The following is a 16135-nucleotide window of genomic DNA, read 5'->3' on the forward strand; positions in this document are numbered from 1 at the left end:
AGTAATTTTTTAAAAAAATAATTTACTTTTAATTTTAATTTATGATAAACTGTAATTCCCAGCAAAGAGCTTTAGAACTGTGAAGTGCAATATGACACATTGTTTTACAGATAAATGTAGAACCTTCATTCTCCTATAATTGTAGAACCTTCCCCTAAGGTGCTAATTCTTAATAGTTCCGCATCTGAACGTTTCAGTGTGTAGTCTCCAGAGCACTGCTTCAGTGTGGCTCTGCCCGTTGGACGTTCATTTCAACCGTGGGACAGTTTTGACTTTCAAATTAGTGCAGGCGTTGAAGTGGTCTCTTAAAATACTCTTCTAAGAAAATAGCTACATTAAGCTGTTTTCAGTTTAGAGGTGATAAAAGAACATATTCTGGTATTTTGTATTTAGTCTTATGAATATCCATCTTTATTTGGATGATGGTATTAGCAGAGGCAGTTGAATATAACTGAATGTTGAGTTATGGGCTTTTCCCCTTTTGTTTTCTCAAGAAAGTTTTGCCCATTTTGCTCACATCCTAGTTCAGATTATATGTCACAAAGCCAAAATATTCTTAATTTGTTAGCTGTTAAGCTGGAATTCACAGCATAGTGGAAAATGTTTGCAGATAATTCTGTGCAACAGTGGAAACTTCCGTTGATTCCTCGTATTTCTTCAGGGCAGTGATCACAACCAGATTCAACGTATGCACAGAGCAGCGGATACCATGGTAGCGGCCGTCGCTGATTGCTTTTACCATGTTGGATCCATTGTCAGTGTCAGAGACCTACTTCCAGCTAGGTGCCTTGAACTCAAATAGCTTTTCACACAGACTTCAGGATGTGAGCTCAGGTATGGCCTTTTTTCGTGAGCTGGGCCTTACATATGGGTTGACAGTAACCTGCAGCTTCCGTAGAAGAGAGACTGCTGGCTACACTTAATGTCAGACCGTGACCAGGCGTAGTCATCATTAGGCAGGGAGTGTGTGTTCTTCATGTATCTGAGCTAATCTCCTTTTGGAGATTATCTGTTTTTACCCCCTGGATGTTTTTCCCAAAAAGGCTATCCAGGTAAAAACTTCTCATTAGAACCTGGTTGTAAAGGTCTAAGGTCTTTCGGCTTTATGACTGAACCATTGTCTTCAAGACGAGATGTATGCGATCATTTATTTTACACATAAATAGTATTTTTCAAATGCGATTTTTTGCACTTTAAAAAATTTTTGCTGTCAAAAAGTCATAGAATTTACTGTCCTAATTATTTGCACTATTTTAATTGTAGGGATTTCTCCTATAATCATCTTTCAAAAGCTGGAATTAGGACATTGGTATTCATGAATAGGGCTTGAAGTTTAGAATCAGTAGTTTTCCAGGGTAACTCGCCTTAAATTGAACCAATACAATTTGTTCTTCCCTGCTAGAGGTTCCTGTTTCTTCAAGATAAAAATATCTTAGTTCTGGAAAATGAGCCTCACTCCCATATCTTCCTTCTCCGTTTGGCAAGATATATTTCTTTAAGTAAAATCTTTATTTGAGAGTACAGTTGATCAACTGATTGATTCTAAGAAACCATCTTTTAAAGTTACATCCATAACTCTTCTGTTTTCTCAAACTGCTTACCGTTGTTTTCATATTACAGCTCCGTGGCCTGGTAACTTAAGAATTTTTTAAGGCTAGTGTTAAGGTAGAGAATTATTTGTAATTAGGGAGAGTGAGTCCTTACAAATAAAAGGGGATACTGTCCAGCAGCTTACACACTTTTATGATTGTCAGTGTTTGATACTGATTGTGAATAGCTCTTGGTAGGCACACAAGTTGAGACTCTGAGCTTAACTTTCAGGATCATATGTTTATTAAGGATTCTTGCCCTGGCTGGTGTAGCTCAGTGGATTGAGCGCGGGCCTGCAAACCACATGATCGCAGTTCAATTCCCAGTTAGGGCACATGCCTGGGTTGCAGGCCAGTTCCGAGCAGGGGACTCATGAGAGGCAACCATACATTGATATTTCTCTCCTCTCCTTCCCTTCCCCTCTAAAGATAAATAAATAAAACTTAAAAAAAAGTTAAAAGAATTCTCAGAACCACTATTAAACTATAGTCTCAACGTTATTTCTAGCTGTGGAGGATGCATTATCTTATTTGATTTTAGCAGTAAATATCTGATATTTCAATTTTGAAACATTTGCTATATTTTTCTTACACACATATGCAAACATACATGTTTATATGCACCTCCACATAGAGAAGTTGGTAGTTAAAATGGTACCCAGTATCCTATCCAACAAGTGGATCCTGAGTGGACAAAAGAAAGTTGGCCATGTGTTCTCTGTATCTCAAGAAAGGTAAGAAGAGAACGTAGGAGCAAAAATGATAAGTGTGTTGCAGAGGCAATAACCCGGCAACACACAGTATGCATCTTTGGTTAAAGCATCTTGCCCAGTGAGGTAGTAGGTACCTCATAGTTAAGAGCATCTCTGGACACCATGAGAGCTGGTTCAAAGCACAGGCATAACATTGTGTCTGTCTACCCTGGCTACCCACTGGTGGGCTCTTCTTCATTTATCTCCTATTTTCCGAGCAGAGTTTTGTCTTTGTGGTAAAGAATAGCTCATTTGTAAATAGATAACATAATGATTTTGTTAAGGACTCTTCCGTCATCTGTTAGCCTTTCATAGTTCTCGAAGGATCCATGCCCACTTTTGTGGGCTGGTCAAAAAGTCCGTTTAGTTTTTTCCGTAAGATAAAAGACACATTTTCCATTTTCACCAATAACTTTATTGATTTGGATATTTTGAGTGTGTTGGCTGTCTCCCACGTGGTATAACGTTTGATTATTCTCAATTAATGTCTCGATTTGATTGCTGTGTACTCTTCTGGACAGCGGAGCACCATCCAGCAGGAATTCTCATGCATAAAACTTCGCAGACCCTCTTACACCTCAGTCACTCACCGTACCTTCTCCATACACTGCACACATCTTTTTTGAGTTTCAGTTGCATTTTTACCTTTACTGAAATAATAAAGCATAATATTCCAAAAATGTTGCTTATTTTCTTCCATCTTCAATACTAAACCGGCTACACAAAAATTCACCAAATTCAATAAGTTTGTTTTTAATGCATGCCAATATGACAGCTGTCACGGTACAGTCTAACAAATGGTTTCAAATGAAGTGAAAGACGACTAAGTGCTACTAGATCCATCATATAGAAAAAGCCAAACAATTTTTGGCCAAACCAAAAATAGCCAAGTCGTTTTTGTTGGTAGGCATATAGCTAGAAAACTAAGTGATATGTAGTTTAGATCATACATTAGCATAACTATTTTGAACATGTTTATTTATGTATGGTTTTCATTTGTTTTAAAGTATTTAGTGATGAATTTACAAAGATGTAGATTTTTAGCATCTAAGCAGTAGTGTAATGTTTATTGTATGAGTAATGTGCCAAGAATTGAAATAGAAAAAAGGCAATTGATATTTAGTTTCCAGTGAATCTTGTGGTAAAGTACTACTGCATTCATCTAGAAAATTCACAGAAACATTTTGATGCCTTAAGCCCTGAAACCTTGCTGTAACACATCCTGTTATGGTACACAGTTTTATATAGGGTTGGGTATATTTTAGACCCTGAACAGGGAATAATAAAGATATCTTTTCAATGATTATGCTCTAGAACTTAATGTTTACATTAGGTTTTGGTATATGGAAGCACATTTTCTTAAGATACAATAGTGAGCCTTTCTGGAATAGTTCTTTTCCTTCCTCAGGAATATTAATGAACTGTGAGTGAAATATATTGATAATGAAATTTAAAAGTATATTTGGTTCTTTGATTCCCAGATCTTAGAAGATGGGACAGGTCCCTGTGACTTTTAGACATAGAACTGATTTCTTTATTTCTAGGTATTTATATTTACCGTGTTTTTAAAGGCATGGATCCGAGGACACATCATATATCTGGGTCTTTTTAACGCCATGGCATTTCTACAGTGTTTATCTCTTGTTTGCTTTTACCTTTGAGGGGAAAACCTACCCAAAACATTATTTATTGTGCTAGCTAGGCATTATCTTACAGTTTCAGAAGCAATAATCGATCTAATTTAAACTATCCCTGATATAGATTGTGTATGTGTCAAATGAAATGCACATTGTCATTTTGATTTTTAACCACTGTTATTGACTTGAGGAGGTGTTTATTTTTCAACCCTAACATCTTAATTTTCTTCCACTTTTTCCATATTAAAATTTTTTCAGATCTAAAAGGGAGAATGCAAAAACAGGTGTAAAACCAGATGCATCTGACCAGGAACCAGAAGGACTTACTCTGTTGGTACCGGATATCCAAAAGACGGCCGAGATCGTGTACGCAGCCACTACTAGTTTGAGGCAAGCAAATCAAGGTATGATTCCGTGTCTTTTATGCTACTTTTTATTTGATCAAAGATTTTTTTCCAAAGATTTTTTTTTTTTTCATTTACTTACTGAAAAGTGCCTTTCCCTTCCCTCTACATTAATGGTGTTTCAAGCAAGTTCATTTACCTAAAATGTTGTTCTGTCAGGTTTTCAAGTTAATTATTCAGTAATCCTTAATTGTAAAATATTTATCTACCCTGTATGATTGCTAACACTAAATTTTGTAGGCTTAGCATGCATCATAAGGTTTTTTTCTCATTGAAAGTCATGAACTTGAAAAATGCCATTGTAGTAGTTAGAAAACAGCTCATTGAGACCTCACTTGTATGGCACAGTGGATTGAACCCAGCCTGCCAACTGAAAGGTCGCCGGTTTGATTCCCAGTCAGAGCATAGGCTTGGGTTACTAGACAGGTCCCCAGTTGGGGGGCATGTGCGAAGAGATACCAAAAAAAAAAAAACCTATGTGTTAGAATTTAGTTAAAATTGATATTTCATGTAATAACAATAGAGGATAGAAATGACTTTGCATTATCTGTTTCACTTCTGTTGTTTTTTCCTGAATGGATGAAACCTAATTACCATTTTAAGAATTAAAATTTTTAATGTCGGTATCTTTTTAGCCATATTATGTTTATGAGAAAATTAATTTATTCTTAAAGTGGTATAGTAGGAAGATGATTGTGGAGAGATTAATTTTTTTTTTTTTTTTTTTTGGAATTCAAAATTTGACCTCTGGAAGTTAATTATTTTTGTTGTTGTTTTAATCTTCTTAAATTAACAGAAAAAAAACTAGGTGAATATTCAAAGAAGGTGGTTATGAAACCCAAACCTCTCTCTGTATTGAAATCACTTGAAGAAAAATATGAGGCTGTTATGAAGAGATTACAGTTTGGTAAGTTCAAATTTTAAGCTTCATTTCTTTATATTTCATTTCACATTTTTTAATAGTGCTATTGAAATATGTTCCTATAAACTAAAGATTTTAAAACTTGCTTGGACCATGAATTATTCATACTCACTCTCTACACACACATCATCTTTTTATCTTTTGGAATTCATAGCTATATTTATAGTTATATTTGGAAATCATGATTCAATGTAAACTAGAAAAGACAAAGTCAGATGTGTAACAAACAGGATGAAAGTGTTCTTTCTGTGTATCCTGGTCTGGGGGAAGCCAGGACCTGGGACTTTGAACTAAGTGTGTTACTGTTACCATTTTGGAATTCCATGAGATTTCCCTTTGGAAAATGTAGTTCACTTGTATCCTTTCCCATTTCATAACTGTGGGCAAGTAAGAACTGATGAAAAGATTTTATCAGCATCCCTCATAAGGTGCTGGTTAATAAATAAACACTAGAATTCCAGATTTCAGTGACCATTATTGACTGTTACCATCTGTGCTTCTTTTCCATCCTTTAGAACCAGCCCAAAGGACTTTAATTGTATTGAAAAGGACACTAATGTAGGAGTCAGAAATTATACTTTTTGGTCATGCTGTCTATGAAACCTCAGTTTACGAGGGAGTGACCCCCAAAAACTCTGGAATTTATTTATAAAAATTTTTCAAAGTACTCTGCATTTGATGCAGTACACCTATCAAGATGTTTTTTCCACTGCTCAAAGCGGTTTTTCAACTCATTGATTTTGATGCCTTTTAGTGCTTCTTGTCTTTTTTGGTTTCACCTCTTGCACTTGGGCAAACCATTTCCCTTTGAGTGTTTTTTGGGGGGGTGGAGGAATAGAATGGGTGGGGCACAGGGCCCATGCCATTTTTGGTCAAAAACTGCTGAACACTCAGTGCAGTGTGGACGGGTACATTTGTAAATCACCCACCATGGAATGGGCAAGCACACTGAGTCTTCAGGAAAAAAAAAATCACCGAGTCCAAAAACAGCCTCTCACAACAACACCAGCTGGTACACTGGTACTGATGGGTTCCGAGAACACTCACCGAGCTGGGCTGGCAGGCCTTTACTACCAGGGGCCTGCCCTCTAGAAGATAATTCTGGCTTGTTTTTTTGGGGGGGGCGGTTTGTCCCTCCTCGCAAATTATTTAGCTTTTGCCCTACTTAACCTCCCAGGTTTGCAATAAAAATCACGAGATAATATATATGAAAATTATTTGAAAATGATAAAGCACTCAGGTCTTTGAAAAGATCTTGTTTATGAGAAGACCTTAAGATTGTCTGCTGTTGGTAGACTTGAAACAAAAATCTGATGTTAGGGTAGGTGGGTTTGTCTTCAGCTTCACGTTTCCACACACTTTTCCACTTTGTGACAGCCTATTTTCCACAAAAATTCTCATCCCTCTTCCCTCAGCTCAGAAAGCCTGAAGAAACTAGTTCTTCTTTACTGACTGTAGTTTTATTCTGAACGAGATTTGATCTGTGAGTTGTCCCAGCTAGATATCAGTCTGTATCTATTGAAACTTCTAATGTGTACTTCTGAATTAAATGAATGGGATTTTCAGCCCCTAGGCAATGGTCAATAACTTTGTTGGGAAAACTTGAAAGAAACCAAGACCTTTTTGGTATATTCTGGTACAGCTGTCGGGAAGGGCATCGGTTGGGCGCGTCTCCCCTCAGCCCCTGGATGTGGGTCTAATACTTGCCTGAGAGAAAAGGGGAGGAAAAGCAGTCCCTGGTTATAATATGCCTAGGCCAGGATTTTAAACAGCATCTCATAAGCCACATGTGATTTTCTGTAGCTACTCAACTTCGGATTTACTAATCTTTCAGAATTCATAAAGGCTTTGGCTATGACGACTCGATTTAACCTGCTTTTAGTTTCTTAGTTTTTATTTTGGCTTTTGGATTTTTATATTAAATGTTTTTGCTCCTATTTTGTGTATAGAACTTGAAAGAAGTTGGAAGTGTCAGAAATAGGGTCGGGGAGAGAGAAGTGATTCTTCTAACCAAGAATTTGTTTCCTCCTCCTTGGAAAAACATTCTACCCTGGGGTAACAAAATTTTATATAGATTGGGTTATTTTGTGTAATCTTAGTTTATCACCGAAGAGCTGCTTTTGACTTTTCAGAAACAATTTTCAAGTGTTTGTTTTCCCCCCACATTTATTACTGAAGTTTATCAATCTTGAGGCAACATGGGGGGGTTATAACTATCATTTCTGTTCTGATTGGGCAATACCATTTTTATTTCTTTAAAAAATTTTTCCATAGTCTATGCCAGGCAGATTTTCCCTTTTTATGCATGTGATTGGTTAATCTCTAGCAATATTATAGCCTTTTGCCTCATTCAGTTTGGCAATCTAGTTTCTTCTTTCACTCTAAGTATATTGATATGTTTTAAAACAATACTCCTGAAGGAGCACTTAACTGAAAATTTATTTTTATAAGTAATAAAACTAAATTATTTGGATTGTGAGTTAGATTAAGCATTAATACAGTTGTTTATAGGTTTTTGGACTCTGACTAGTTTCTAACATATTTTATTAAATTGTTCTGTATTATATATTGTTGCATACAAAGTTACTCCCAAAACCGTGATGCTTAAAATGTGTTACTCACTGTTTCTGTGGCTCAGGAATTCAGGAGTGGTTCGTTCCACTGGTTCCAGTGTGGGGTGTCCCCTGAGTCTGCAGTCACGGCGCTGGTTGGGTCTGCACACACGTGAGAGCTGGGCCGGCTCCGGGGGCTGTGTGTTTAGGCTTACTCGTGTGGCTGTTGGTGGCTCTTTGATGTGTGGGACTCTCCATAGGACTTGCTTTATTTATTTTGTTGTAAATTAGTTTTGTTGTATTTGTATAAAACAGCAGAAATGCAGTAAAAAGCGTATTTCACCAGTGCCCAAGGAAGCAGGGTTCAGAGGGCCCAACGACTTGTGGTTGGTGCTTTCTCTGTGAGCGTGGTAGGCCTCACCTGGGTGTTCCTCCCATCCTGTGGCCTTGTTTCTCCTCCTAAGAACTGCACCCCTCCGCCACAGATAAAAGACTTCCACAGGATTCGCGGATGTGCTCACACATCCCATCGAGTTCTTCCGAGAGAAACCAGGCCTCCACACTGCTTTTTGTGACATGGTTCTGAAGTGATACTCTATTGCTTCTGTTTGTTCATTAGAATCAAGTTACTGAGTCTGTCCCTGACTTAGCTAAGCAAGGGAATCAATTTCTGCCTTTTGAAGAAAGTATGAAATACTTTGTGAAAGTATTTTAAACCACCAAGCTTCTGTTAGAAAAGTAACAAGTTTGTTCTAGCGTTCTTAGAGGAAAGTTTCTGAAATGTGTTGGAATTAAATATTTTATTTGAGCTTTTGGTTTTGGTCCAGTTACTGAGTCAAACACAAATATGTATTAATAGCTTTTAAAAAATAGTTGGTAGTGTTTAGCCACATTCCGTCTCTATATTTTTTAGTTATTTCAACACAGAATGTTTTAGTTTATCAACATGAGTGTACTTAGGCTTCTACACGTGTGGCAGATTCTGATTCAATTATGTCTAATTAAGAAATTTAAGGCCCTGGCTGGTGTAGCTCAGTAGATCGAGCACGGGCCTGCGAACCAAAAGATTGCGGTTCAATTCCCCATCAGGGCACATGCCTGGGTTGCAGGCCAGTTCCCAGCAGGGGATGCACCAGAAGCAACCATACATTGATATTTCTCTCCTTCCCTTCTCTCCTTCCCTTCTAAAGATAAATAAATAAAATAAAATAAAAAGAAATTCAGAGTCTCATGTCATAACCCTTGATGAGTGTGAGCCCTCCAGAAAGGTTCTGTCATATCAAAGAGAAACATAAATTATCCAAGGTAGATGCTACTTTAAATGCAGTGAGTTTTGCTACCCAGTGACTTTTAAAGTAATTCAGGAAAAAGTTATTTTCTCTTTAGATTTTTATTAAAAATAAACTACATTTTCTACCTTATGTGACAAACATATTCTGATGTCATGATTCTCGTGCTGTTTGATTTATTGACTGCCTAATACTCATTCCATGGTATGACAGACTGTCATTTGTTTACCAGTAACTGGACCTTTAGGTGCTTCCAGTGTTTCAGTAACATGCAGCAAACATCTCCATGGCCATTACCGCATATAGAGATTTGTTCATATCCATGAGTATTACTTCCTTAGGAGAGATTGACGACATGGATAAAACTTTGGTATTAGTAGGCCCTGTCCTGTTGTAGAGACAGGATATCAGAGTTTTCCTCCAGGCATGGGAATGGGCTTATCTTTGTGTCTGGTGTTTGCCGTTTAGAAGATTCAAAGGAAATTTGCTTCTTAAATTAGATTCTGGTTGTACAGAATCAGTGATCATTTCTACAGGAAATGAACTGAAAGTTCCTCTTTCTCTCTGAAAGGTTAGTAAAACCCTGTGGCACTCACTCTTAGACACGGCCGTGACACGGCCGTGCACAAATGTGTGGCACTCTTTCCAGGCCTTGCCCTTTTGGCTGGACTGTAAGCTCTCTGGAGGCAGATACGGTTTTCTATTTATCGTTGAGCTCAAACAGCCTAGGCTAGAACCTTGTACTAAGAAAGTTCTTTGCAAATTTTTATGATAATGCAGCACTCATGTTTCTCCATCCACTTAGAATCATACGAACACAAGATCAAAGTTATCATTGTTTCTAATGACAGTATGTGCCCTAGTGAGTGGTTTTGGTTTAATGTTATGATTTATTTAAATATCTTTATTTTGATCCATTGGTGGGATAGGGTTAATCTGAATTGCAGATAAAGCTCAACTCTTTTCTTTTTTTTTTTTTTTAAATATTTTATTTATTTATTTTTAGAGGGGAAGGGAAGGAGAGAGGGAGAGAAATATCAATGTATGGTTGCCTCTCATGCGTCCCCTGCTGGGAACTGGCCTGCAACCCAGGCATGTGCCCTGACTGGGAATTGAACCGTGATACTCTGGTTCACAGGCCCGCACTCAATCCACTGAGCTATACCAGCCAGGGCTAACTCTTTTCTTTCTATGGTATACGTAGCTTATAAATAAAGAATAAGTAATTCTAAATCTTCCTAAATAAATGGTTAATAATGAGCCCATTAATTATATTTGGTTGAAGTACTTAGATTAATAATCTTCTATTAACTTAAATTCCAGGAGTAATACAAGAATAAGCTTCAGCCTGGCATTTCTGCTTTTTGAAATCAGTGCCAATATAATATACAGGGTCCAGCACAAATAACGCCCCTTTTTTAAATTACAAAATATTTTATTACAAAATTATAAGCATGTAATTGTGTAGCATAACAATATCACACTCAAACACACCATGTGACATTTTAGGTAAAATGTTCAAATTCCTGTCCATCTTGTGGGAGACGTTCATGTGTCCTACCAGCCACACTCAAAACAAGCAGGTGTTACTTCTGTGGGAGCTTGTGTGTGTGTGTGTGTGTGTGTGTGTGTATATATATATATATATATATATATACTAAAAAACAGACTAAGTCTTTATATATATATACATATATACATACATATATGTGTATATATATGTATTATATATAAAGACAGCCTGTTTTTTTTTTAATGAAATATAATGAGAAAACTTTTTGGCATTTCTAAATTATTTCACTTAAAATCTTATATACCGATCTTTTTAAGAATAAATTATCTATTGCTTTGCATTGTGGTTGAGCTACTTGATACAATCTACCAGCGTTTCCACCCTGTAGATTAAAATGCCCGGGTGTGCAGTTGGTTGGAGCAGCATCCCAAACACAAAAGCTGCGGGTTCAGTCCTCAGCTGGGGCCCAGACAGGAGACAACCATCTGTATTTCTCTCTTTAAAGGGAAACATCCTTTCTCTCTCTCTACGTCAATTAAGCATATCCTTAGATGAGGATTTAAATAAGTAAGTGAATGATTAATCATCTCCTGTTTTTTCTTCCATTACATATTCTATCCATGAAGCAGTAGATGTTGCGTAAACATTTACAGTTTGCTATTCTTTCACTTGGAATCCTCTCCATTTTGAGTAGAAGGGCTGATGATTTATTTGTGATTTTTGTCGCTGTAGCTACCAGGCTCCATTTTAGTTCTTTTTTATTTTTCACTGTTTCTCTCTCTTTCTAGATACATTTGAGATGGTTTCTGAAGATGAAGATGGGAAGTTGGGTTTTAAAATAAATTACCACTACATGTCTCAGGTGAAAAATGCAAACGATGCAAACAGCGCTGCCCGAGCCCGCCGCCTGGCCCAGGAAGCCGTGACCCTGTCCACCTCGCTGCCCCTGTCGTCCTCATCCTCTGTGTTTGTGCGCTGTGACGAGGAACGCCTAGACATCATGAAGGTAGAAGTACCGGCCCTCCCATCATCACCCGGCCAGCTGTTCAAACTGGCGTACAGAGCACTAGAAACAGCGTGACTTTTAATAGTTTAGTACAATTCTGTTGACCAGTGTGGAAGTCAGTGAAAAGAGTCCTTTTCGGAAGTTAGTTCAGAATATGTGGATGAGACTGCTACTCAAAATAAAGATTTAGAGAATACGAGATACCTGCCCTGAGCAAAGGCTGTGTGGAGCCTATTATAATTTTGCAGGGGTGTCCAGCGTTTTGGTATCTCTGGGCCACACTGGAAAAAGAAGAGTTGTCTGCGGACACGCAGACAACTATTAAACACAGTGTGAAATTTAAACACACAGAAGAGTTCTCATGATGTTTTAAGTAGACGTACGATTTGTGTTGGGCCACATCGCCGGCCTTTCTGGGCTGCCTCAGGCTGCAGGTTGGATGCCCCGGTGATCATAGTATCAAAGGATTTCATGCTGGTCAGTAGGAAAAAAGTTAGGAGGTTTCTTTGTTGTCATTTAAGATAATTCTCTCATCTTTTATAGTAACAGGTCTCAAAAATTATTTTCTAAGAAACTTACATATTTATACATCCATAAGACCTATGAATTGAGTAATGGTAGTGCAGTAATAAATAACTTACATCTTATGTTTTAACACTGGTGATTTAAAGATTTGTCACCTGGGGGGCTTTCTTTACATTTATGATTTCATTCATAGGTTAAATAGTCTTTCTTAGATATATAGCTGAAACTATCGACCCATTGATTGGAGGGAGTTTCTTTTGTTTGCTTCCTCTTTTGATTTGTTCCTTTGGATTTTTTAAATAGCAATTTCATACACCTTATCTATTTGGCCACAGTTCCGTTCCCTGTTACAAACAGTGGAGAGGTTACGGGATGGCTGCCTAGGAAGTATGTTATCACTTGGTCGATCGCATGAATTCAGACTTGTAACTTTGTCTCTGTTAAGCAATAAGCTGTACCTAACAGAGGATCCCAAAATCCCAAAACGGGGAGACCCCAGTGCCACTTGCTTCCATACACAGCGGTTCAGAACCAGAGGCTTTGCTGCTCCTGCCTTACACAGTCTGTTCCTGTTGATGGGCTCACACAAACTTGTCACATAATTCTGACGCTCGCTGTTGGGTCACCTCCTATTTTTTGGTCTGCCAGAAATCCTGGGGGAAACACTGACCTCTCAGGACTTTTTTTGTTAGGAGCTGTCACATGAGAACTTGTTTTCCTGTTATCTACTTGTCTCATCCCAGAGAAAAATATTAAAGTAAGGTATTTCAAAGAGCATTAACTTATCTGAAGACTTAAAGCAGAAAATGACCCTTATACCTTTGAGATGTAATAATGAATGTATCTAGAATCTCAAATTGTTGAAAATGCTCTAGAGAACATTACGAAGGAAAGCTTCTCAGGAAAAAGTAATTTAATATTTTAAAAGGTATTTGATGTTAAGGTAAGCTTTCCTACTGCCCCTAAGCATCTGTCTTTTCATAGTTTTTATCAAAACCAAATCATTTGATCTTAATTAAAAACCCTGTGCAGTCCTGTATTCATTTTTGACACGTTCTGTAGTAGAGATGCAGAGAGGGTGTCAGAAGGTTGTTTTTGTTTCCTGTCGGACTGCATTTTTCCACACGGCAGGCAGTGTTGAGTGGTAACATGGACTTTGGTGCGTTTGCTTTCCAGGTTCTGATAACTGGTCCAGCGGACACCCCTTACGCAAATGGCTGCTTTGAGTTCGATGTCTATTTTCCTCAAGATTACCCCAGTTCACCCCCTCTCGTGAATTTGGAAACAACCGGTGGCCACAGCGTGCGATTCAATCCAAACCTTTATAACGATGGCAAGGTAATGCAATTACAGTTTTCGTGTCAGGTGCCAAAGTGTTGGAACCAAAGCCTCTCTGAAACTTGAACAAAAAATTTGTTTTAGTTATCTTATTTCCAGAGTATGTAACTTTCCTCATGCTTCTCTTCCCTGGATGCAAAGATTAGCTTCAAGAAGGAGAGAAGGAACTGAAAAGAGTAGAAACACAACAGTGTTAAGAAGCACTTACAGTCCTAAGTTACTGAGGGACAAACCTATTTAACACAGCCCTTAGCCAGTGGAGAGCTTTCTCCAGTTTGGAGGTAGCACCGTCCCATGTCTGCTTTCCCCTCTTTCCATAGCTCCAAATCCAGCTACCGTTTCACAAGTGCCTGAAGGTAGATGAATGGCAAAAGCATGGGACTCTCTTCTATGTTGCTTTTTTTGTGTATCATAACTATCCATTTCCTTATAAATAGGAAGATGCATTTCTGTCCTCCCGCCCAATAGTTGACAGATAGGTATAATAAATATTTCATGTGGTGATAAACCTTCTGACATTTGATTCAGAAGAACAGTCATCACTTTGAAGTAATTTTGGACAGTTGGTTGAAATGTCAACAGTAAATTCCACGGGGAGAGTATTTAGTGTTTGAAAATCACTAGAAGGTCAGAGACATTTTATGGACTTCACAAGCAGACACTGCTTTGATGATGTGAGAACAGCAAGTGTTTAAGTAGATTGGTGTATTAAAGATAGCCCAGATTTTCTTTGTTTTGCCGTCCTATTTTCAAAAGGTACAGTCTGCCTCACATCTGGGCTTGCATGACTCCTTTGTTTTAATCATAAACTCAAGTCATAAAGCTGGGATTTGGCTTTGGGTTTATTGCAGAAGATTTAACCAAATGTAGACATACGTTCTTTGGGAGAGCAAAGAATGGGTCTTTTGTAACTGAGCAGAGAAGAGCAGGTAGCAATGCTGACTTGACTTGAAGAGAAAGACTGGAACCTGAACAGAGTTTAACTGTAAAATGTTGAAATTTATTTAAGAAATTACTTCTTAAGACTTAATGGTATAGAGAAGAGGATTAGGGCTTGAGAGTCCCATATCCTGACATAGAGAGTTTATTGTTCTGTTACATACTAGTAACAAGATTAAACCTTGAGTCCATAGGAATAAGAATATCTGCCATTGGTAGTCACAGGGATGCTCTAGGAGTCAAATGGGATGGTTTGTCTGACAATGCTTTAATAATGCACAAAGCCATTGAGATATAAGTCTTTTAAAATTATTAATGAAATTACTTGCTAAATGAATCGTTGTATTTTGCATTACTGCTTTCACAGAGCACTGACAGAATAGCAGAGACATGGTCTTCTGCTTATTTTCCAAATCCATTGTCCGTTATATGATACTGTTAGTTTATAAGAACAGATGAAATGTCCCCGGTCTCTTTCCCCAGAGTGACCTGTTGGCCTGTGTTTGTCAGATAGTTTGAGTTCATTCTTGCTCTCTGAGTGCACAGGTATGTCGTGTGTCTTCAAGTTCGAGCCTCAAGACCCTTTTACAGTATCTGTGAGGTCCTCCACTTTGCACCTTCTTGTTTGTGTGAGGCCAGATTTTATTCATATACTTTGGCCAAAACAATAAATTGCAGCAGATTGAGTGCAGAGGCAAATACGAAGTCAAGATCTCTTCTATTAAGTTATGTCCAATTTTCAAGATTTATAAAAGTTTGAAAGAGATTTTTAAAAAATCACTGATTTGTTTTTGGTTTGGAAAGGAGTTACTTTTTATTTAAAAACATGTTATTTATATTAAAGTGTAGTAGGTACTAATGCGTTTTCGTGATGCTAAATCTATAATGCCACAACAGATTTGGGTCACATCTGAGGGTGCCAGTTTGTTTTAGCGGACCGAGCCTTTGGGTTTTGATTGGGGACGCAAAACTGAAATTCTTGCCATAATAGCATTTCACTTTTACTTTTAGTTGTCACAGTTTGCTTTTAAAAAGCAGTCCTTTCACTTCTGTTTGTGCTTTTCTTCTTATTTCTCAGGTTTGTTTAAGCATCTTAAATACGTGGCATGGAAGACCGGAAGAGAAGTGGAATCCTCAGACCTCAAGCTTTTTGCAAGTAAACAAAGTTTTTTTGACAGTTTCACTTAGAAAATGCAGAACTACTTATGTTTCAAAAAATTTTTTTAGTGACCAAGACGAAACAAACAAAAAGTAGATTGATAGGAATAAATATTAAACAGTTTACAGGTGAGCATTTAGTAGAGTGGTGTTTCAACATGTCTGGAGTTTAGAATCTTAAGTTTGGACATAAGACAAAAATTACATTTTGTCAAAATTGCCTTATTAAATTCCTAAGTTGCTGCTAAAGCACAGTAGGATGCAGCAAGGTAGACAGAGCCCATCTCGCCATCACTAGAGGCCTTATATCCGTGTGAGTAGACTGTAATAGACTTCTGCTGTCATCTGTCTCTGTGATACAGTTCTTCTGTAATCAACTTAGTAAAGAAATTCACTTGAGGCTCAGAAGTACTGTCTCAAATTTTATAGTCTCAATTTTATAAGTTAATTTCCACAAACCGCTTAAGCACATAAAATAAAATGTAATATCCCATTGAATTTTTTTTGCTGA

General features: G+C 37.6%; 1 protein-coding gene across 10 annotated transcripts in view; it reads left to right on the plus strand.

The window, feature by feature from the left end:
* Window positions 1-16135, plus strand: part of BIRC6 (baculoviral IAP repeat containing 6) — a 198432-nt gene that overhangs the window by 169744 nt on the left and 12553 nt on the right. For all 10 annotated transcript variants that reach the window (XM_037146571.2, XM_037146579.2, XM_037146574.2 and 7 more), the window contains exons 67-71: window positions 4237-4382; window positions 5179-5289; window positions 11447-11664; window positions 13366-13527; window positions 15545-15622. In XM_037146571.2, the coding sequence (XP_037002466.2) occupies window positions 4237-4382; window positions 5179-5289; window positions 11447-11664; window positions 13366-13527; window positions 15545-15622 (715 nt within the window). The remainder of the gene's footprint in view (window positions 1-4236; window positions 4383-5178; window positions 5290-11446; window positions 11665-13365; window positions 13528-15544; window positions 15623-16135) is intronic.

Source organism: Artibeus jamaicensis, unplaced genomic scaffold, assembly GCF_021234435.1.
Source record: "Artibeus jamaicensis isolate MK-2021 breed Jamaican fruit bat unplaced genomic scaffold, CSHL_Jam_final contig_465, whole genome shotgun sequence".
NCBI classification, from domain to species: Eukaryota; Metazoa; Chordata; class Mammalia; order Chiroptera; family Phyllostomidae; genus Artibeus; species Artibeus jamaicensis.